At 55.9% G+C, this 22,103-nt stretch overlaps 6 protein-coding genes and 1 non-coding gene across 7 annotated transcripts; 3 read left to right on the top strand and 4 right to left on the bottom strand.

Annotated features, from left to right (window-relative positions):
• Positions 1-4,079: 4,079 nt before the first annotated feature.
• MYCTH_2113368 (uncharacterized protein) lies at positions 4,080-6,040 on the bottom strand (the record flags this gene model as incomplete). Its single annotated transcript, XM_003666649.1, has 7 exons — positions 4,080-4,222; positions 4,316-4,383; positions 4,632-4,681; positions 4,978-5,224; positions 5,680-5,762; positions 5,888-5,890; positions 5,963-6,040. 7 exons carry the CDS (start codon positions 6,038-6,040, stop codon positions 4,080-4,082), a joined length of 672 nt encoding a protein of 223 aa, XP_003666697.1.
• A 2,935-nt stretch (positions 6,041-8,975) lies between these two features.
• MYCTH_2311619 (uncharacterized protein) lies at positions 8,976-11,211 on the top strand. The gene is made up of 3 exons (XM_003666650.1): positions 8,976-9,548; positions 9,603-9,682; positions 9,743-11,211. Exons 1-3 carry the CDS (start codon positions 9,306-9,308, stop codon positions 10,878-10,880), a joined length of 1,461 nt encoding a protein of 486 aa, XP_003666698.1. The 5' UTR covers positions 8,976-9,305; the 3' UTR covers positions 10,881-11,211.
• A 3,259-nt stretch (positions 11,212-14,470) lies between these two features.
• Positions 14,471-15,332, top strand: MYCTH_2311623 (uncharacterized protein). Its single transcript, XM_003666651.1, has 2 exons — positions 14,471-14,849; positions 14,940-15,332. The coding sequence occupies exons 1-2, from the start codon at positions 14,723-14,725 to the stop codon at positions 15,263-15,265; spliced, it is 453 nt and encodes a 150-aa protein (XP_003666699.1). The 5' UTR covers positions 14,471-14,722; the 3' UTR covers positions 15,266-15,332.
• Position 15,333: 1 nt separating this feature from the next.
• On the bottom strand, positions 15,334-17,333 carry MYCTH_2311624 (uncharacterized protein). The gene has a single exon (XM_003666652.1). It carries the CDS (start codon positions 17,244-17,246, stop codon positions 15,621-15,623), a length of 1,626 nt encoding a protein of 541 aa, XP_003666700.1. The 5' UTR covers positions 17,247-17,333; the 3' UTR covers positions 15,334-15,620.
• Positions 17,334-17,914: 581 nt separating this feature from the next.
• Positions 17,915-18,009, bottom strand: MYCTH_t194. The gene has a single exon. It is a non-coding gene; the product is annotated as a tRNA-Ile (tRNA).
• A 1,649-nt stretch (positions 18,010-19,658) lies between these two features.
• Positions 19,659-20,402, top strand: MYCTH_2130620 (uncharacterized protein; the record flags this gene model as incomplete). The annotated part of the gene is made up of 4 exons (XM_003666653.1): positions 19,659-19,758; positions 19,828-19,940; positions 20,009-20,197; positions 20,286-20,402. The coding sequence occupies 4 exons, from the start codon at positions 19,659-19,661 to the stop codon at positions 20,400-20,402; spliced, it is 519 nt and encodes a 172-aa protein (XP_003666701.1).
• Positions 20,403-20,659: 257 nt separating this feature from the next.
• Positions 20,660-22,093, bottom strand: MYCTH_104386 (uncharacterized protein; the record flags this gene model as incomplete). Its single annotated transcript, XM_003666654.1, has 3 exons — positions 20,660-21,209; positions 21,299-21,890; positions 22,036-22,093. 3 exons carry the CDS (start codon positions 22,091-22,093, stop codon positions 20,660-20,662), a joined length of 1,200 nt encoding a protein of 399 aa, XP_003666702.1.
• Positions 22,094-22,103: the final 10 nt, after the last annotated feature.

Raw genomic sequence — 22,103 nt, forward strand, 5'->3', positions numbered from 1 at the left:
TCTACACTAGTGTATCCTCAGGAGGTCGTACAGGTGGGTGAGGTGTTTCGAAAACGTCCCGACGTGCATGTGTAGATTTCCTTGTAGGGCTCAACCTCCATGCGATGGATAGGCATTGGGTATGGGGTGCTCCGTAGTGTAGTGTAGTAACAGCAGAGGGCCTCGACTCCCTGCTTCTTGTGGGTCGGGAGCAGATCGCCCGAATGTGGGGAACGGATAGTGGGGTCAATTGGGGTGCTGGTGCCAGTCTCGACAAAGATTGCCTTGGCTTGGTACAAGATTTCGCGGTAACAAACACTCCGGTTGTATTTTATACAGGTGACAAGAAATAATTCGTCATTACGGGCGCTTGATTGAACATATGGATTACTTTCTCGTAAACCTCACACCGATCGGGTGCTCAGACGCTATTCCTCCTTCTACGTTCGAGGACTGTTAATCGCAACGTCAAGGGCCGAGCAGTTGCATCGGGCCTTCTAGCTTCCAGCCGTTAGTGTACACTACGGAGTAGCACCTTCAATCCTACACTCCTAGTATAGTAAAGCCTAACGATATGCACTCCACCACGTTAGTGTAATATCGACTAGGAGGGGGGGGGGGGTACAGTAATCGGGGCTACACTTTAGGAATTCCTGAAAACGTGGAAACTCGTGCTGACGATCTAGGGGCCACGAGAAATGTGACTGCCACCACGGGATATTTCCCAAGTGATATCGTATGACTTCCGCTCCTTGCTCATGGTGTGTCAGACATTAGCAATCCATCGCACCTCACGACGGCCCAGGGCAAAGTTGACTCTGTCCGTCTTGATCCCGTCAAGCGGCCGACCCCGCTTGAGAACCCTTCCCGTCCCGCCGTTGATGCACTGCAGGATGCCGCGCAGGAGCAGCACGAGGAGAGACCACAACCTTTCGCTAACCTAATCTTGGCCTTAGTGTACCGAGAATGGCATTGGTACTTCTCCACTAGGCCAGGAAAGCGCCTGTGCATACGAGGACGGCAGGGCAGAGCACTTGCATCGCGTCGCCGCTCTTGGTCTTCACTGTCTCCCTAGTCTCTGGCAGTCTCCCGGATGATTATGCACGCATTGCATTACAGTGCGACTTCACTGCCGAGAGCCACGCTTCTTGGCTGCTCCCTTCCCGCGATTATAGCCAACCAAGTCGTTTTTTTTTTAACTGTCGAAGGTCATGGCTAGTTCGTTGGCATCGTGACATCCGCAAACGGTCGAACAGCGGGGTTCGACGAGGTATGTATGTACGGATTACATCCTTGGTATATACTTGTATGTGTGGGCCTTGGGGATGGCGGTGTCCGCTGCAAGAGGGCTACACTAGTGTAATGCAGCTCACACCGGGCGCGCACAGACATCACCAGGATCTCAGTTGGGCAGCTGGCTCTCGGCTCTCGGCAGGATCTGGAAGCACATGGAAGTCTTGAATTGCCGAGATCTGCGACTTGCTTACTCTCTGTACACTAGAACAACTCGGTATGTATATACATAGACTACCAGCCAGCGCTGAGCTCCTTTATTGACAAGAGAAGTGCTTCTTCGATTATGCGCACCACGCTAAAACAAGCACTTCGTTGCGCGTTCTATCTTGAGTGGCTTCCCTGGGAGAGATGCAATCTGGGGCTGAAAGAAAGACTGCGGAAACATGTTTCGGAACATGAAACAGCCCCGCCTAAAGAATTTCAGAGACGGGATTGATAGCTCCCCCTGTAAGGTAGCGTACCATGTACACTAGCACCCTACGGAGTACACTAGTGCTTTTACTATACTGTGTAGACAAGCCATGACTGCGTTGCTTCTCCACAACGAGACCCAATTTTTCCCAGCTTCACCGCCGCGGCGAAACGGTCAAAAGGGCCGTAGGCCAATCCGTCCCTGATGAAAGGAAAAGGACCTCGATATAGGTTTGTTTCCTCTGTTTTATTTCGATGTACACGCATACGGTCGGGTCGAAAGCCGAGCCGTCCTGCAGCTCCTGGCTGCTAGGCCTGCTTCTTCTCCAATGAGCATGGGTTAAATTACCCCAGAATCCCATCTCGGATTTTCACTGGGCCACCAACTCTTCACTCTACTTGTGCAGACGACAGTTACTGGCATTGGAGGAACCGCTCACCGCCGTCAACCGGTAGTGCAACATACTCCATTGCAGCTGTCAAATAGGCATCAGACGGACGGACGATTCCCGATTACACTACGAGTGCGCACGCTGCCTTAACGTTCACCGACAAACCTGAGCCTTTGTTAGCGTTCAAGTCAGCAAGTTCACAGATGCTTGGGCCGAGAAATTGGGCCACTCAAAGTCCGTTGCGAGCCATCCTCGTCTGACGATCCCGCTCTGTCGCATAAAAACAGTACACTAACTGCATCGACAGGGATTCCCCAGATTTGGACAATCGTGGCAAGCGCACGGCGACCGCCGCCTCGTATGCACAGTAGTACTCCGTAGTGTATGTATGTATGTACATACATATCATAGCATATCCGTACATATACACTCGAGCGCTCCGAATTCACTCCCAAGTGTATACGGTGCCTACTTGTAAGTTGGGAAATCAGGTCAATATGACAAAATATTCCCGAATACGAGATTAGATTGCACTTTTCGCTAGCACCTCTGCTAACCCGGTTGAAAGAGATTCAGGGTCGTTTTTGAATTCGTATTGTGTTTCTGTATGGTACAGGTTAGTTGCTGAGTAGAGTGTACGTGACACAATACTTCCGTTTTTTTTGTCTCGGGCAAACCGAGGCTGTCTACCTAGTACATACATTGTGCACTACATCCATACCTTGCATACACTACATGCATGCCTTTGGTATTCTCCGATGTGGCCTCCATTTCATGACAAACTGCGACGAAGTGGCTCGGAAAAGACCCTGTTGATCCCTGCGGAGAACTGCAACCTTGGATCACGGCATTCGGTCCCTTCAAGGAGAGACCATGGTACATGCCTGGCTAGGCAGGTACGGATTAGTTAAACCTTTTTCAACGTTGAAGAGCAAGTTGGTCTTCTGGCCCGGCAGGCAAGTCTTGGCCAATCGCACGACGAGGCGTTGCAGGGCGGCCGATGCAGTCGGTAATCCCTTGCAGCGCATCTACTTAAGTTACGTGCATGTACATACGCATATGTAGGTAGGTATGTGCAAGCATCTAATGCGCCTTTGCTTCAACTGTAGGCAATGTACTGTGGTTTGGTCGAAATCAAAAGGTTCGAGCGCTGCTGTAGGGCGTGCGCTATCTGATCGTTGTGTGACGCCTTCCTTGTCGGTGCGCAGCAGCCTACGTGATTTAAGGCCACTTGGTAAAACAATAACACGTGCACGCAAGGAGAACTCCCAGATCTGACAATCTACTTGATTCTAGCATGTTGTCCTTTCGCAGCCCCGTCCACCGCTAAACTCGAGTATTACTTGCGCTTCTCCCTGAAGGAAAAGAACATGCCGGGAGGCTCGCAGGAGGAGGAAGGGGGGGGGGGGGGGGTAGCGGGGGAAGTCACTACGAGTGACGACAGTCCGGCCACCCACGGGAAGAAGATAAATATTCTTTAGGCTCTTTCGGAAAGTATCAGCCACAGGCACGGCGTCTGAAAGGCTGGGAAACCGCGACGATCCGCATCATGGTTTACATGGACACCAAGCGGGATCATCAAAGACGGGAACGGGACGATGCCTTTGGCGCCCGGAAAAAGTCCGATGCTCAAAAAAAAAAAAAAAAAAAAAGGTCAAGGCATCCTTGCGGTTACTGAGGCGAACCACAGCAATCGAGCGCCACACCTTCTGCCCTTGCCCGCTCGTCTTCCGTCTCGAGTGTATGCGATAACTACACGTACACTATGGTAGTGTACATACTGCGAGAAATATCCTGCTTGCTTGATGCTTTTGCCTGGTTAGCCGCATGCAGTTGGCCATAATGACTGGCGTGCATGTCGGGGGCCAGTGTGGAAGGGCCATGGCATCCGCGCGCCATCATCCCGCTTGCTTAAGATAACAACGAGGGAGATGAGAAAAGGACAAGATCACGTTGAAGTCACCAGCTTCGTCGGAGGTATCCAGTATGACGCAGCTTGATCTACCAATGAAGCATTCGCATTTCACCGGGAAGGGGGGTGGGGTTGTCGAGGGAGTAGAGGTGAGGCGAGTTGGTGACGCGTTCTAGGTGATACCGGGAAGATCCAGCTCTCCGGTGGTCGGTCCCGTCCTTGTGCTCCAGTTCTACGACACACAGATCCATCATGTCTGTGTATCCCCCAGAACAACGAAAACAACACAGTGGAGGTCGCCGCGGCTGAGCGTCGCACTTGGAACCGGAGACAGCCTCCATTTTCTTTTTATCCATTCTCCGACTCTGGCTTGGGGGGCCCTCGCATTTGCGTCTGTTGTTGGGTACAGTACCTGAAGTCGAAAAAAAAAAAGCAAAAATTTCACCTGTTGGTTAAACCCCAAACGTTGCACCGGCACAGCAGTATCCCCTTGCCTCTTGCCCCTCGGGCTCCTCGAATCACATGTGGTCGTGCGTTGCGGCAGGGCGGTCGCAGCTCATTGTCGCAACTTGGTTCAAACTCGGGGGGAGCGCCCGCTCTTCGATCTGCTGATACTCCGTACCGCGCGCGATATCACGCACCTGCCCTGCTGCGCACTCAGGCCGAGATTCATCCCCCAGTTGCGACGGCACTGTAATATTGAACAGAGACTTTGGGATACTGATGTGGAATGACAAGAAGGGAGGGGTTTAACAGCAACTGGTGTAACGGCCTTGACGACTCGAATCTCCGGAAATGGGACTGCCGGCAGGATCGGAACTGCCCCTCTGGCCTTCTAGTGACTGATTCGTGTCCTTGGGAATCATGGTGGATTAGCTATCACCTAATACCCATCCATGCCTCGTTTTCCTGGCACGTATGGCATTTCTAGGCCCTATCCGCCACACATGCCCATTCTTTCTTTCCCAACTCGGGACATTTTCTCACAAGGCCGTCGTTATTTCCGGCCTCAGGCTGCTTCGTCCTCTTCCTCGTTCCAGCACCGCGCGCTTGTGGCTGGCCTACGGTGTAGTGTATTTCCGATCTTTCCGTCCTATTTGGCTTGGCGGCATCGAACACATGGGCATCCGGGCATGTCTCTCTGTTCTCTGACCCTTGCTCCTCGGCTTCTCGCTTCCACCGCAGCACCCAGGGGATCTCTCCCTTTTCCACCCCTCCGCTGCTCCCCCCCCCCCTGCAACCGGTCCAGCAGCGGGCCCCCGGACGCTAGACTGGGGTTCCATGCCTTCTAGGAACGTTAGCGTCTGCAAGTACCAAATGTACACTACATACCCCTAGCCTCGAAGCACACCGGCCGGAGCTGCGGCTTGCTGAGTTGCAGGTACCCTTCCGCACCCCGGTCGGTACCTGGGGTACAGCATGTGGGGGCCTCAGGGTGCGAAGTTGCCATCGCAAAGTCCGTGCGAAGCAGCCCAGTAGCAAATGGACTGCTCAACCAGATTTCGATAGGCCCCCCCGCCCGACTGGGCAAAAAGAGGGGGAAAGGGCCTCTCTTCTGAAGCAGTCTGCCCATTCGCCAATTCCAAAGCAGCAGCCAGCCCGCGCCGACCGGGGGGAAGGGGGAGGGGGGACGAAGAAGGACCAGGGCCAGCGGTGTGCGTCTCTCGCTCCTTCCCGCATGTCTCGCACCTGTCTTCAGGGCTGCTGCCGCCGCCGCTGCCAACTGGGCTGCTTGGTGGCTGCTGCTTCTTGCCCTTGTGTATGTGGTAGTACTACTCCGTACTAGTAGTGTTAGCACGGTTCATTATGTAGCGAAAGTGCATGCTGTAATCCGTACGGAGGACTAGTAAGCACAATACACCATGGAGGTACTGTATGTATGTACATACATACATACATACTAGTACATACACTAGGTTGATACTGCCCTCCCGCAACGGGCTTGTCTCACTGACCGCTGGAAGGGACGAACCTGTCTCTCTCTCTCCCGCGCGCCCTTCCTGGGGTTGTCGCCTCTAGTCTTGTAGAATACGTACTCTGGACCTCCCATCGCGAGCAACACAAGCCACGCCCGCCAGCCGTCCCGACCACGTCCACCCATTCATTCCCACATATCGCGTTTTGACGGGAAAGACGGTCATATTTCGCCCAGGGAATGCTCCGTAGGTGATTTGTATGTGCATGCCTGACACAGCGCGTTCCATTGTTAGTGCACCCATGGGTGAATGAGCCCCGCGACAAACAGGCCATGCGGTGCCGCTCAGGAGCTGGTTACAGCAACGGAGGGAAGGCCAAACGCCTTTTCATTTCCTCTTCAGCCCAACCTTTGCACAAAACTACTTGTATGTATGTACTTGAGTACTCTGTAACTTAGCTGCATCTGGTGAGGCAGAGGCAGGGCATCCCCACGGCAGCCAAATCAGCTGGGCCCTTTCCTGTTCCTCGCCATCTGGGGCACCCTTTTCGTCGATCATGGCGCCGGCGGTTACCTTTTCGAGGAAAGCTCGGGTAAATTTGTAAGAGGACGGGAGAGTATCAGCCGGCCAGGGTGCCCCCCTCCCCCCTACACTATGATGACCCTTCGCAGTAGTGTACACCCTTGGCTACACTACACTACACTAGCCCTCCTGCTTCCACAGCAGCAGCCGGGCCTCGCTAATCCTTCGTTTAAGAGGTCCCCCCCAGGTACGAATTACGGTTACGGGCGAATGCTCACGCTCACTCTCCATTTTGGACCTGGCACTGGCAGCCATCCCGAACCGAACGACACAATTATCGTCAGCGCTACACTACTATAGCCGTTTGAGGGCGACCCGATAGCTCTGCAGAACCGGCATACCGACATCCTGCCCTCCACGTTACTCCCGCGGGCACTTAACTGCGCCGGCAGCTCGCACCCGAGCCAGCTGCGCGTCAGTCAGGCTGTTCTCATCGTGGGCCTGCTGCAACCGGGAGTAGATCGAGCCCTTTGCACTCACACCAAGCGTCACTAATACCTTCTTTTCTTAATCCTAATTTGTTTTCTTTCCTCCAATCTCCCCTCTGCGGACATCCAAATCCTCAACGGACAAGCGCACCAAGAAGGCGGCCACCGCAGCTCACCGAGGTTTAGCAGTGACTTCACACCTAGAGCCTCATCGAGCTGGCCGGAGGTTGTAGCGCGCAGCAGCATTTTCATCAATACCAGCAGCCCCCCTGCCGGACAGCTGGAGCTTGGGCGCCCCTTATCCCGCCCGTCTCTACACAATTAGCACTTCACTGCGACCGGGAGAAGGAAGAAGCTATTCGAGGTTGCAGTGCTGTGGTTTGGAGGCTAGCAGCCCGCAGCATCGAGAGCCCAGACTGCCGTGCCGTCTGTTCTCGATCCATCGCCTCCCGTCGTCGTAACGCGCCGCTATCGTTAGCTCCCCCCCTTCCCCACACCACGAACCGGCGGACTAGCCAAGCGTGGAACACGGGTCCGAGGTATAGTAACACCGTTTATATTGCATCGCCGGTGCCCCAGGGTTCTTGAAAACCCTGCGCCGACGAAAACCACCAAACCCGTTATCCGTGTCGTTTGGTCCGGTGCCGACACCACCCTGTTCCCAGGTCGGCTTCTGCTTCTCTGTACATACAATACCCCACCCGAACCCTCGGCCGCTCGCCCTCCCGTTTAAAAGGTAGAGAGGTTGGGCTTCCGGGGCCGTCAAGGGCCAAGAATCAGTACGCGATACATGGAATACTATCTCGGCCTCCAGCTTCCCTTCGTGCTCGGCCAATATATCGGCTCCCCGCTTTCCGCAAGAAGCAACCACAATACGCCCAGCTGAGACGAGAAGCCGGGACCTTTTTTCGTTTGTTAGCGGGAGCCCGTCGGCTAACCGTCTACGGACCTCCACTCCGTCGATAATAGCTTTGCTTTTCTCTTACACTTGTAAGAGTAGCCGGCCAAAAACTCTTGGACCGGCCGCCGGGTTCCCTGGGGTCATTAGTCACACGGAATTTCGGGCGTCCCGAGCATTTTTTTTGGAGAGCGAAGAAGCGCAAGAACCCGCCAAGCACTCGAGCTCGGTCTTTCAGCAACTCACGGCCCCTGGCCACCTAGTTCGGCAGTCGACGACGTACCTGTTAAGTCACAAGCCAAAGCTCCTGCACCTGCAACAAAGCTGCACTCAGGCATCAACAGGGCTGCCAGCAGCACCTAGCCTGGGGGATCTGCGGAGCGCGTTGTGGTTCATCTCCCGCCACACCCCCCCGTCTGAAACCTGGCGTACGCTTGACACCTGGACTCCCAACGTGCCGGATTAGCTCCGTGTCCGCGCTCTTGCAGCATTAAAGCGACGCCCAAATAAGCAAAGGTACGAGGTACTTCTTGTTCCCGTCATGCAAGGCTTGGCCACCCGTTGCCGTCATTCCCCCCCCCCCCCCCCCCGGCTTATCGTAGACACCACACCCTCGCCCAGCTAGTCACACCCCTCCATGGCCCTCCCGCGGTCCGCTTCCCTTCTCTCAGCCTTTTACCTTCACCTGACTCCTTAAGATCAGACATCCGCTCCCCTTCATCACCATTTGACGTGACAGGCCTGGTATTTCGTCACTTGTTTACTTGGGGTGCTGGCGCAGTTCGTCGCCGGTCTTGCCGTTGCCGACATTCTGGGAGTTCACTGAATTAAAGCCTTGGCTTCGCCAGTCCATCGTGTCCTTTCGCCCCCAACAAAGTTGTGTGGTCAAAAGCACTTGTCCCCTTCCACGGTGCTCGTGCTGCCGCCATCACACCTTTCGTTGCGATACAAGATCGCCTAACTCTCACTCAACCGTCGTCCTTGGTTTCGGGTCGATCTTCGTCTGCGGAACCATCAGCCCTTCCGGCGCTTGCACGAAGGTGTCGCGGGAATCTTCATAATCCGGTCGCATTCAGGGAGATCACGCTCGGACATCCCTCCGCGAACCGGGGTAGCCACACAGACCGGTAAACCTGTGCGGCTCCAGGCCAGCAACCCGTTGAGCCACCCCCCGCATGCTGAGGCCATTCTTGCCGCCTGGTTTTCCCTGCTCGCCATCTCTCCACACCACCCCCCTCCCGGAGGCGAAACGGTGACGCTCTTATAAGTAGAGAACGTGCGCAGCCGACCCGTCCCAGCCCGTCCGCGCACCGATCCTCGAGCGGCAAGGCATATTAACCACTGGAAACCAGGATCATCAAAGTCGCCAGAGATGGAAGTTATGGAGATTGTCGACAACGAACCCACCGCAGCTCGCGCCTTTCAGTGCGACTGGGAAGGGTGCGGTAAGGTGCGTACTCGCGCCTCCCGCCGCTTGTTCTCGCAGCGGCGATGCCGCCGTTGACGCAGCCAGCAGCTAACCAGCAGCTAACCCCTCACCAGGGCTTTAACCGCAAGTCCGATTTGCAACGACACTATCGGATCCATACGAACGAGCGGCCGTACAAGTGCCACCACCAAGACTGCGGGAAGAGTTTCATCCAGAGGAGCGCCCTGACGGTCCACACTCGCACACACACCGGCGAGAAGCCGCACCACTGCAAGCATCAGGGATGCGGAAAGCGGTTTTCAGACGTACGCGGATTCTCTCGACCCTTCTGTGTGCTTTGGAAACTGACTTCAGGATAGTCATCCAGCTTGGCGAGGCATCGCCGGATACATACAGGCAAACGGCCGTATAGGTGCGATCACCAAGGGTGTTCGAAGAGGTAAGCCTCGCCTCATTCTTTGTCAGGGGCCCGGCACTAACCAGGGAACCCGACCCGCAGCTTCTGTAGGAAGACAACGATGGTAAAGCATTGGAAGCGGACTCACCAACGGGGACCGCATTCCCCTGAGCTGGACGACATGATATCCGATGGCGGGAGCGACAGTGCACCTCCAACTCCTGAGAGCCATACCGCGATGTCTTGGCGGTCGCACCAGGGGCCCATCATGGGCCAGACCGGTCAGCAGCTCCAGCGAGCAGCTTCGTTTGCCGACTTTGGCCAGCACATGAACAACTACAGCTTGCAACAGCAGTATAATGCTCACCGGCACAGCCTATCATCCAGCGGCGGCGCCGAGTACCACGGCGCTCCCCACCTCGGCCAGTCTCCCCTTCAACCCCACGGACACCCCCAGCACCAGCAACAACATCCGGGCGTGCAAATGCTCCAACGAACAGGAAGCATTGCGCATCACAACTACTTCGTGCCGGACCAAAACAATCCGGGTGTGGCGACGATGAACACCAACCAACACGCCGCTCCACAGCACCCGCAATATCATCCCCAAGTCCCTCGGCAGGGCGTCGAACGGCTCCCGCTTGAGATTCCGTCCTATCCCAACGCGCCCGATCTGGCAAGCAGCATACCAAACAGCAGTCCAGGCAGCTATTCGGCGGCGTCAGGAAGAAGTCCCTCAGTACAAGACGCGGGGTTCTACACCCACGTCCCGCCGGGGCAGACAGCGGCGTACGCCCTGCACACCACTAGCTCTGTTGCCCAGCAGGGCCCGCAGATGATGGCGTTCCAGGGTCAGCTCCCGCCTACTCAGGCGGCGGCGGCGGCAGCAGCAGCGCAGGTAATGTCACACACGGCAACCGTACAGCCTGTGCAACAACACCAGCCACACCAACAACATCAACAAGGCCAAGGAGGCCCACAGCAGCAGACGCCCGAGCAGTACCACCATCACCACCAACAAGCGCAACAACAAGCGCAACAAGCGCAACAGCAACAGCAACCGCCCCAAGAGCAGGAACAGTGGTATGACAGCGCGCAATACCAGTCACCGGTCGAGGTGGCCACCATTGGCTCGCTGCCGCCGTTCGGGTCGGGAGGCATGTATGACCCGTGGGGACCCAAGCTCGAGTTTGATGACCCCACGATGCAGATGCCGAGTGCCAGAATCGAGAGTATGTGAGCGGGTGTTATGACCGTCATTGCCGTTATTGCCACCGTCGTTCGCATTTTCTCGCCACGTTTTGGGTGTTGTCGCCTGCTGCGTCGTTGCTGTCGCTCCGCCGAAGATGACATGAGCATCGATCGCAGTGTTGGCGGCCTCTTGTTCCGACCTTCAACCTGGCTCCTTCTCCTTTCTTCTCGTATATTCTTGATCCCCTGTCACTTTGAATTCATCAATACCCCCTCGTTTTAACCCTTCACCCTTATATCTTATCCCTTTGATGTCAATACCCCCTTTCTTCTATTCCGGGACTGCCTGCCTTGTTGCCGGTTGAACCCGTGTACCATCACTTTGCCCCATTCACATCCTCATCATCAAGGTTTGTTCATGTCAAATCGTCGGGTTATGGCTTATGCTTCTGGTTCAATGTGTTGTTTTTGGCTGGAGTAGTATGACATGGTTGGCTGGTTATTCATGGCGATTTTCGGGTGAGAAATCGGGTGATGGGCGGTCGGGCGGACGGACGGACAGACGGACGGATGGATGGATAGGGCTGGTCGTCGGGCGGGAAGGCTGTTGGTTGGCGTCCCTTCAGCGCAGCAGAGTGCCAAACACCTCTTTCCTTGATGTTCGCGTGGAAAAGAAAAGAGAAGCTCCCCAGACATAACTGGTGAACACGATGTCTCAACATTGTCTCACCAGTTGTCCTCGCTTGCTCTTTGTCTATCCTCGGCGAGTTTCATGTCAAGCGCTGACCCGCTTTCATCTGCTGTCCCGATTTCTTTTGCCTGAGACGCTCCTGTGGAGAGATGCCGGGACCGTTGTCGGTCTCGACATCCTCCCCACAGAGCAGGGGCGAGACAAGCGACGTGGGTGGGGCAGGAGTCCTAGGTCTTGGTCGATATGTCGTCGTTGCCTCTGTCTTATGGTTTGCTTGTTGGTTCGTTGGTTTGCATGTCGGTTGGCAAGAGACAGCTCCGGTGTGGTGCACGAAAAGCATGTGACTAAAACGGGTGGAAGGTGTGTCGAATGAAATGGCTAAAGATGTTGAACAATGATGTTGAGCTTTTTAAATGAACGACCGAGTTTTGTGTTTCTCTCCCGCTTCCGGTCAGTTTTTGCCCAGCAATGACTGCTCATCATGAATTGTCGTGCCTTGCTGAGTCCGGTTCTAGCGGCTCTTATTAGGACTGTCAACAATGGAGGTTTGAGGGCGTGTCAGAGGGGATGGTATGGGACGAAGTTAAGTGCTGAAACTGTTGGGGTGACTAGTGATAATCGGGTAGTTGAGGAGACAAGTTGAGAGGTCGAAAAGAATATGAACATATGGTGTGGTTTCTGCTCTTTTAATTCTCGATTTCAGTTCTTTACAGGAGTGACTTGGATAATCAGAAAGGAAAGGGAGGAGGAAGAGGCAAGAGAGGGGAGGAACGAGGAGGGGAGTCGCTTGGGCCCGCCGATTCTTCAACAGGTGAGAGACCTTCGATTGACTGGTGCTGTAAACCCATATTTGAGGGGTGCCAAAGCCATCGTGCAACGGCATTGCGTGGTCTCGTGGTCGGCGGTCTGTCTCCAAGCTCCCTCAGTACGCGGTACAGAGACGGTGAGACTGCCGGACCCGGCTGTGAGTCTAATCCGGGGGTGAGACGGATGTACAGGATAGGTCGAGGAAAAGTTGAGAAGGAAAGGGGAAACGGGGGAACCGGGGGATGGGGAAGGGAGAAAGAAAGGGAGGAAGAAGGGAGGCAGGAAGGAAGGGAGGAAGGGAGGAAGGAAGGAAGAAGGGAGGGAGGAAGGAAGAAGGGAGGGAGGAAGGAAGAGAGGAAGAAAGATGAGAAAGGAAGGAAGGACTGGAGGATTAGAGAAGGGAGGAAGAGATAGATCAGGGGGCGTTTGCCTGATGCTCAGATGCAGACTGCACTAGATGTGGCTCTTTCCCTTTTCTCTGACGTACATAGATGGCAAGGCTTAGCCATGTGGCCAAGTGCATGAGGGACGGTGTGGTGTGTTGGTGTAAGCTCGAGTCAAGAGTTGCACTGAGAGGAACCGCAATTTTAGCCGGCGACGGAGCCAAGCAATTGTAGAAGAGATGAGGGTTTGTGCAGCTCGGTAGTGTTAGTAGACAAGTGATGCGATGGTTGGTGGTGGAAAGCGGTTGATGGCGGCCGGGAGGTAGCCCACCGCAGTGCTTCGTGCCTCTCTGACCAAGGCAGGTCTGGAAGGATGTCCCTCCACAGAAAGTGGAATGGACACAAGTATAACGGGTGAACTTTGCTCGACGATGCCGGATAGGATACGCTAACCGCTGCGTAACCGCATCCCCTTGCAATGCCGCTGCCTGGGCACCCGTTTGCTCGTGTCCACTGGATTCGTATTTTGTCTCGTCCTGCTGCGAGGCGGCTGCACGGCGGTGCCTGGCGTGGACGGGGCAAAATTGGCGGGCGGGCCAATGGTGGGAATGAACTGGTCTAGTCGCAAGGACTGCGTAACAAGCAGTGCTCCGTTGAGCGATCCGACTCAATGAGCGGAGGCCGCAGGCCGCAGACACGGGCACAGGGACAGACGCTGATGCAACCGTAGGTGCGTAGATCAGATGGCTCAGTTCCAGATTTTCTCCCTTCTGGAAGAATTCTGGCGCGCGCTTCAGGCGAGACGCAACCGATCCTTGGACTATGACGGCGCGATGTGAGTCTGTGGCGCGGCGGTTCGTCTTGTTCCGCTGCAACTTGTCGGCTCTGGCTGCAGGACTCGGAAGAAGCGGGAGAGGAAAGGGCAGGGTGAAGAAAGGGCAGCTGGGAAAGAGCCCCAGCAAGGAACAGAGGCTGTAAGTGCCTTGCGTACCATACATCGGCAGTAGTTTTGCTGACTCTTCTTCCAGTGTTGCAAGTTGTGGGCCATCTTGAAGTGCTGAGAATGAAACAATCAACCCTCCCCGTCACTAGGTATTTCAAAAACACGCCTGGGCTCTGCGCCTTTTTGACGCCTTTCGACCACTAATAGAGTCCACATTCACATGCAGTTACCATTCCACCGGCACTGAACAAAGCCGGCTTTTAGTGCAACGAGATGGCTGGCCACGATTGCAAGTTCTCGCTCGTGATTGGCCGAAGCGTGCCGCCAGCTCGCAAGCACTGCTGATCTTGATGGATAGCAGGCGCCGAGGCGGCGGGGCAAGCGCTGGAAATGCGAATTTGTGCGCAGCGCCCCGCTGAAGCTACACAACAAAAGACACGGTGATCGGTACCAGAGAAGCCTCAACTGGAGAGCGGCACCTTGGGGCGGTAGATAATCCTCCCTGCCAGGCCGAAGCTATCAAGGATCGTCCACACCCATCGTACGAGCAACTACTCCGTAACACGTATGTAATCCGTACACGACTCCGCACCATTCGGCCTGTGCTATGTAACGTTTCTCCGACCCTGGCCCCATCAATTGAACGATGGGAGTTGGGACATCAGAGTCAAACAGCTCCCCCAGTGCATGTGGTGCTGGATGTTGTATGTACACTAGTGTAAGTCAATCGGGTGGACCCCGAGCACCCGATCAGTCGGTTCTCGTCCCTGGAGGGCACATCAGCGGAGGAGGTCCGTTCGAGGGCCTGGAACAACCGAGCAGAGGGTCCGGTTGGTCCAAGCTGCCGATGCCCAGAACGTCGCCGGGGTCTTGGCACGGGGAAACATCAACGTCCGCTCCTACTATATGGTAGTCGTGGGGCAACATTCAATATCCGCATACTCGTAAGGCAGACGCTGGAACCAGAGAGCGGAACACGCCAGACCGAGATCGCGCAAAAAAGGTTCACGGCCGCGCCGCCGAGATTGCCCAATTAACATTGAGAACGCCGAATCGGGAAACATAGCATGCGCCTCTCTGGTATCATCGTCGCCGCTCTGGCAGGGCGCGCGCTCGGCCATGGCGACCACGGCAGCGGGTCGCAAAGGCCGGTCGTCGACGAAAATGCGAGCTGGATGCAGAAACACATGGCTGGTATGTCTGTCTGGTGGCGTTCTCGATGATGTCGCGCAATGGGCGCCGTAGCGGGGAAGTTTGCTTGCTGACTTGAAGTTTCCCCTCCAGAGGAGCACCACGCGGCGGACTTCGACGCTGCGTCCTTCTTCGCCTTGCACGACTTTGATGGCGATGGCAGCTGGGACGGCGAAGAGATCCTCCGGACCTACGGCCTGATGGACGAGTCGAACAAGCACGTTACGGAAGACAGGAAGGCCGAGATTGTGGGCGTCATCACGAAGCTGCTCGACACCAACCGCGACGGGGTCGTCAGCCGCGACGAGTTCGTCCACGTCATAGAGGTCGAGGGCAAGACGCTGCCGGACATGGGCACCGGCCCGGGACACCACGGCGACGACGAGTACGAGTACGAGATTCACCACTGGGAGAAGTGAGTGCCTTACCTAACTGCTTATCGGGTGTGGCGGTTGGGGGGGGAGTGTCCGGGTGGAGAGGGTGGCTGACCAACCTGTTCAAAGGTACCACGGCGAGAACACCAAGCTCGAGGACCTCACGCATCCGGAGGATATCGAGCACTTTAAGAAACACGAGCAGATGGAAGCAGAGCAGGAGCGGCTGGAGGCGCTCAGCAAGCAGAACATCATCGAGGAGAACATCCCGTCCAAGTTTCGGAGAGAGTGACGGGGACTGCAGCCGGTGTCAGCGGCAGCGCAAATAAAACCATATAGCTAAACAGCGCAGAACAAACGAATACGTAATGGTAATAATGATTTCGACACGGACAAGGGCCTATCTCCCGGCATTAGACCTAGTAATAGACACGTCAAACACGCAGTGCCATACCCCCGGCGCGTACGTCTTGACCAGCTCGACGTGTTCTACCCTGGCCGTCCTCCGTCCGCCCGCACCCTGTTTCCGATTCTCTTCCGTTGCCCACCCGTCAAATAGCCCTTGAATCTCGGCTCTTCGTGTCTCAATGTCCGCCACCCCGACGTTCTCATGCAGATGCAGCCAGCTCTGTCCTTCGCCGTCTCCTTCTCCCCCCTCCGCTCCGTCGCCATTACTACTACCATCATCACCATCATCACCACCATCACCGCTAACCACCATCCCCCAGGCGTCCTTCCAGACCGGCTGACTGCTCGGCAGAAACCCGCAATTGACATGCAGCACCTCTATCCCACCGCCGCTGCGTGCGCGCCAACCCCGGATCCGGCCGGCAGCGTGCCGGTTATCTTCCAGGAACACCACGATCTGCTCGTCGCCAGCAAGGACGTCCTCTTCCTTCTCCTCCTCCTCCTCCTCCTCCTCCACGTCGAGGAGATGACGACTGTCTCCTCCTCCGCCTCCGCCTCCGCCTCCGGGAAAAGAAGAAGAAGAAGAAGAAGAAAGACGAGCAGGATGCGGGGTGCGAGGGACGACGACGCGGACAGAGAACCCGTTGGCCGCCGCGCCGCGCCGCAGGCCCTCGACGCTCCACGGGTTGAGCTCCCAGCAGAGCACGCGCAGGCCGAGGCGCGCGTACGAGAAGGCAAAGTAGCCGATCCCCGCGTACAGGTCGACCGCGTACTGCCGCTGCTGTCGCCTGCTGCTGCTGCTGCTGCTGCTCCCCATGCTCCTCGTCGTCCCTCCCCCTCCCCGGAGGTCGGCTGCTGGTGCTTGGGGGGGCGTCATCGTCTTTGCTGTGGGTGGTGCATCATCTTGGCCCGCCTCAGATCGGGTTCCGGGTCCGGATCCGGATCCGGGTCCGGGTCTGGTTCGGTGGTGGAACGAGAGCAGGCGGGCCTTCTCCTTGATGTTGCCGCGGCTGAACATGGTGTGCAGCGGGGCCCAGGTCTGGACGAGACCGTTCTGCTTCGTGCTTACCCAGAAAGCCGAGTCAAAGTCGGAAGGCGTGGGGTTGGCCGGTGGCGAGGAGTTGCCGAAGGAGCCGTGGAGCGGTTGCAGGCGGGTGGGTGAGCGGAGGAGGTTTTCTTCTTTGTGTTCTTCCTCCCCCGCCGGGTTGTCATCCCCTTCCGTGCCGGACGGCTGAGAGGGGAGGTGCAGTGGAATGCCTTCGTTGATGGCCAAGTGAGTCAGGGGAGGTTTGTTGGTGGGCGACAGTTGGCCAAGAATGGCCGTCCAGAGGGCCTCTCTCTGGGACGGGTATAATGAGGACAGCAGGGCTGGCCAGGGCTGGTTCGTGAAGCTGCCGCTGGGCAAGAGGACCATGGGCTCGTATACCACCCATCGCTTTGGGGCACCGGCCAAGAGAAGTCGCTTGGTGTCAACGTTGGCGCCGGCGTCGGCAGCGACTCGCTCCGTGATGGACTCAACGAGGACGGGGGGCAGTGAATCGAGCCAGGAGCTGATTGCCGCTTGGAGGGCATTCTGCTTCTGCTTTGGAGGCCGACCTATCTTGTTCGGAGGCGGCATCGGGAAGAAGAGCGAATGATACTGTCGGGGTGACTGGCTAGTTGAGCGAGGTATGTACTGTACATACCTTACCTGCATACACAAGCAGTCGGTACAAAGTAGCGTATTCAGTTCCAATGTATGTACATACATACATACCTGATGTACTAGGTAAGTAAGATCGGTAAGTGGAGCCGATCTTGTGCTACAGAGTACGGACTATAGTACGTAAGTAAGGTGCGCTAGCCTCGCACAATCTCGATAGAGGGTACGAAGAAGGTATTGTATGTATGTACTGTACATACAGTACGCATTACGCTACTCTCTGTACATATATGCGCCGTTTTGTAAGAAGTCGCCTAACCACCTCGGTGCGTTAGGCCAGAGATATTGAACCAAACACCTCAACCGCTTCGATGCCGCGTTGATGAGTTGGGCAGCAGAGTTCGTATTCTCTTCGCTTCTCACTGTACAAGATTTTGTACATACAAATGCACGGAAGAGAAGTGGTGATACCTCAACAGATACGGACTTTTAGGTCAAGCTGGCAAATTTGCGCATCCTTTCCCAACTCCCGCCCCTCTCCCCTCCCACCCGCCAAAAAAAAAAAAAAAAAAAAAAAAAAAAAAAAAAAAAAGGAGCTTGCAAACGGCAATTACCATGGACAAACATGAAAAATATATGGACGATGCCCAATAACAGGATTGAACTGTTGACCTTCGCATACCATATACAGGCGGAACCAGTATTAGTACGACGCTCTAACCAGCTGAGCTAATCGGGCTCGGTATTGTTACAAGTGATGTGAATAATATCAAGCTACAAAAGCAAGGGGTGGTGGTAGAATGAAAGAGACCGCCAATTGTTAAGATCGTTGGTTGGTCATTAAGCCTTCTCGAGTAGAGGTACACGGCTATATTGTGTGGCTAGATGACAAGATTCGTTCCGTGCCAAAACTTTACTCATCAGATCTCCTCTCCGTCGCGGTGTACCAAAAGCCTCCCTTCCTTCCAGGCCCCCGCTGGCTTTTTTGGTCTATCCCTCGCAATACCTTCTATCTCTGTCGTCTTAGTGTTTGTTGTTATAGGGGGATGTTGGGGCTTGGCCCTGGTACCCCTCTACAGTAACCGACGAGGGTTGTCTTTGACGACATTTCATATTTTCGCCGCCTCCACGTTGCTCCTTACGATCTACCGAGGGCTTGACGGTCACGGCGGGCCCCTCGGACCCGCTTCCGCCCTATAGAGCGGTATCCGGGGGAGATCCTAAGGTATGACGGAGTGTGTGCCCCATGTATACCGTAGGATACCCGCTTCAAGGATTCAGCGTCCACATTCCCTCTAATCTCTATCTCGGTGCAGCTGGGACCCTGGTAGGTTGAAATTGGTGGGTTTTACCAGGGATGGTTCCCTGGTCGGGGAGCTCCTATGTGCCTGTGCTTCCTCTGTGTGTCTCAGAGACCGTTACCCCCCCCCCCCCCACCAAACCTCTCCCCCCCCCCCCGCGCCCGGGGTTCCTGGGGGTGTGCTCGGGTACGCCCGCTCACACCTCCATCGACCCAACCTCCTCCGTTGCAGAGACCCGGGGCCCGATCCGTGGACTGGTCCTGATCCTGATGAGCTGTTATCGGGTGGCCCATCCGCTTCACCGGGCTGCGGAGGTATGGGGGTTGGGGTCGGGGAAACGCTCCCTGCCAATGTTTGGGAGCAGTGGGCAACCTTTTGGTTAGGTGCCGAGAAATGGAAAGCCAATGCTACTAAGTGCGGACCTATGTACAATATGTACATCAGATCGTTATTGGGCCTCCTTCAGTGAAACAGACGGCCCCATCGGGCGGCAGCCATGCAGCCGCGTCCGCAGGCCCCGGCCCATGTTCCTTCATACAGCGTTACCCCTCCTCTCTACTCGCCCGGCGTAATAGGTTATGCACCTAGCATAGTCAAACCACTCAAGTGCTAGCAACACTTAGGTTAGTAACGACAGTCGCTTCGAATCCGGCGGAGGGATAACCTCGGGGGGAGAGGCCCTCGAGGCAACCATAGAGGAGGAAAAGGGGCAGGGGTGTAGAGGAAATAGGCTTGTAAGGAAGTAGTCCTAAATCGGGGGATGGAAATCGGGAGATGGAAATGGGTTACCTAACGACCGGGTTTTCGTCTAAGCCTTGCCTAAAGCATTGCTACGGTTTTCCCTGGTCATCAAAATGTACTGTAGCTATACCTTGCTGCCGTCGTATATATATCTAAGACCTGCTTAGAGGGTAGCTAACAGACGAAAAACAATCTACTACCACCACTACCACCCCTCCTCTCTCTTTCCGCCTACCCAAGCCATACTCCCTACATACTTCGCCAAGACGAACCATTTACTCGAGCAATTTGGTTACTCCCGCAACTGGGAGCCATCGAGGCCATCCTATTCCTCTCTATACTGAAGATGGGACTTAGGGAAAAGTTCGGACAGAAGTTCGGGCACTCTACGGATAAGGTAGGTGCTACGCAGACGAGCGCCCTATCGAGGGGCAATAAAGCTGAAAGTGGCCCGGGAGTGGAAGCTGCCAGATCCAGGATTAATGTTAGTATCCCAAGCGACCACGCAGGCGCAGGCGGAAGCCAGGCGCTCGACGATACGCCGATCCGCAAGCTCTGGGACTTGGCGTACGATAAGCTGCGTGAGGAAGAGGAAGGCGCCATCCTGGAGTATGAGAAGAAGCTTCAAGTTTGCGGGGACCTGGTCTCCGTGATCGGTACTGGGGTCCCAAGGAAAGAATGACGGGCCTCCTTCAGCGCAAGATGGACGAGGTCAATCGTGATAGCTGGAAGCTGCGCTTCGGCAGCAATGAGGTCCTGGTCAAGGACCTAGCCGAACCCGTCTCGGGCATCATCAGTCGGGCCAACGACTACATCATTGGCGCCGTCATCACCTCCAACCCGTATGCCGCGACAGCTTGGACAGGTGTCGCCCTGCTACTCCCGGTATGATACCAACCGATGTAGAAGATCGAACGTCATGGAATTTTTGTGCTGACTGATAGAGCCACCAACCTCACCTCTGGGCTGCTAGCTCCTTCTCAATCCGTCCATGCAGGCCGCCTCACTGGCCCGAGGACTCGAATACATCTCAAGCCTGATCTCCCAGAGCCGAATGTGGGAGGAACTCTACGAAATGACGGCTGGTTAAGCATCTGCACGATCCCATTCCACCAGAGTCCCTCCCCAACAAATGCTGTGCGTGTGCGTAAACCCTTGAACTTACACCACACCACAAGTATACCTAAGGTACAGATTACGGCTTAACAGGTCATGTATCGGGATTATTTTTTGCATTGCTGCGCGAAGCCCATACGCCAAAGATAGCCCAGAAGTAGCATGATCCTTCTTTCAATATTATAACGCGGTACGAACTCACAGTCATGTCTTAGTTCACGGCTACGAGCATCAGAGCTGTTCGTAAAAGGCCAAAACTTTTTCGGCTCCGACCTCCCATGTCACCTCGTTCATCAGGTGGTGTGCAGCCCTTGGTACAAGGCAGTACCTGACACCGTGGCCGGTCTTATCGCGACCTCCCTCTCCTGTGAGAGGCACGACCTCAGCGTCCTCGCCCCGCAGCTGGTTTTGTTGAACCATGTTGCTGTAAGTCGTGCGATACGTGTGCACAGGGTCTTCCATGATGGGCTGCCTCATGATCCTGTCGAGCTCGCCGCCCAGAACCATGACACCCTGGCCGGTGCTCCCGCCGGTAACCTGCGACAGGACGCTCTGCTGGTGAATAAACGGCCTAATCATGCCCAGCGCCGAGGCGAGGCTCTCGTACGCGCACATCTTGTCTTGGAATGCTTCGAGATAGGCATCAGTCTGTTCTCGGCTGAAGAAGGCCCTCCTCGTCAATGCCGGGTGGGACAGAGGCGAGTTGGGGTGCCAGAGATGCAGGATCATCCTGGGGACGAACCAAGGATCCAGAATCTTCCAGCTCTCATAGACGCGGTCACTGTGAATGAGGAATGCCAGCAAACATCCCCAACCATACATACCCATCAAACCGGGACAAAAAAAAAAGAGGATGGACGAGTTACTCACGACCCAAACCCGGGCACCGAGGCCACCAGCACCAACCCTTTTGCCGTCACCTGTTTCTCCGCCAGCAGTAACTGGCACAGGCCGCCCCCGCTCGAGTGGCCCACGAGCACGGCCTCCCTCCGGCCGCCTTCGCGCTTCCGTTGCACCCAGCGCAGGCCCGCCAGCACGTCGTCGGCCAGCATGCGCATCGTCGTGGCGTACACCATGCGCAGGAAGGACGGGTGGTAGCTGCCGCCGTGGCCGCGCATCGACACGGCGTAGCAAGGGACGCCGCGCGCGGCCAGGAACTGCATGTACTCGAGCCACACCCAGGCGCCGCCCATGCCGCCGTGGACGAAGTAGAGAAACGGGCGTGGGGTATCCTCGCTCGTGTCGTCTCCGGGTGATGGCGGCGATGAAGAGGGAGAAGAAGAAGAAGAAGGAGGAGGAGGAGGAGGAGGAGAGGATTGCGACCGGGCGTAGAGCATCTCGATCTCGCCGCCCGGTGTATCAACGAAGAAGCGCTCGATACCCGAGGGAAGGGGGTAAAGGGACGCGGTTGGGGGGCACCAGCGGAGCCATTTGAAGGTGAAGGATTCAAAGAGGGACTTTCCTGGGTAACGATGATGCGTACTGGCGATGATGGCGCCAAGGACGGCGAATATGATGGTAGGTGATGGTAAAGGTCCGTCCCCCCCCTAGTCGTCAGAGAGCTCTCGTATGAAAAGGCCGGGAGCAAACTAGCAATGAAAGTCTACCTAATATGTCGCCATCGAAACCTCCCGCTTGGGAAGCGGAGAGAGGCGGGAAATCCATTTCCGGACAA

The sequence above is a fragment of the Thermothelomyces thermophilus genome, chromosome 7, assembly GCF_000226095.1.
Source record: "Thermothelomyces thermophilus ATCC 42464 chromosome 7, complete sequence".
In the NCBI taxonomy this organism is placed as follows: domain Eukaryota; kingdom Fungi; phylum Ascomycota; class Sordariomycetes; order Sordariales; family Chaetomiaceae; genus Thermothelomyces; species Thermothelomyces thermophilus.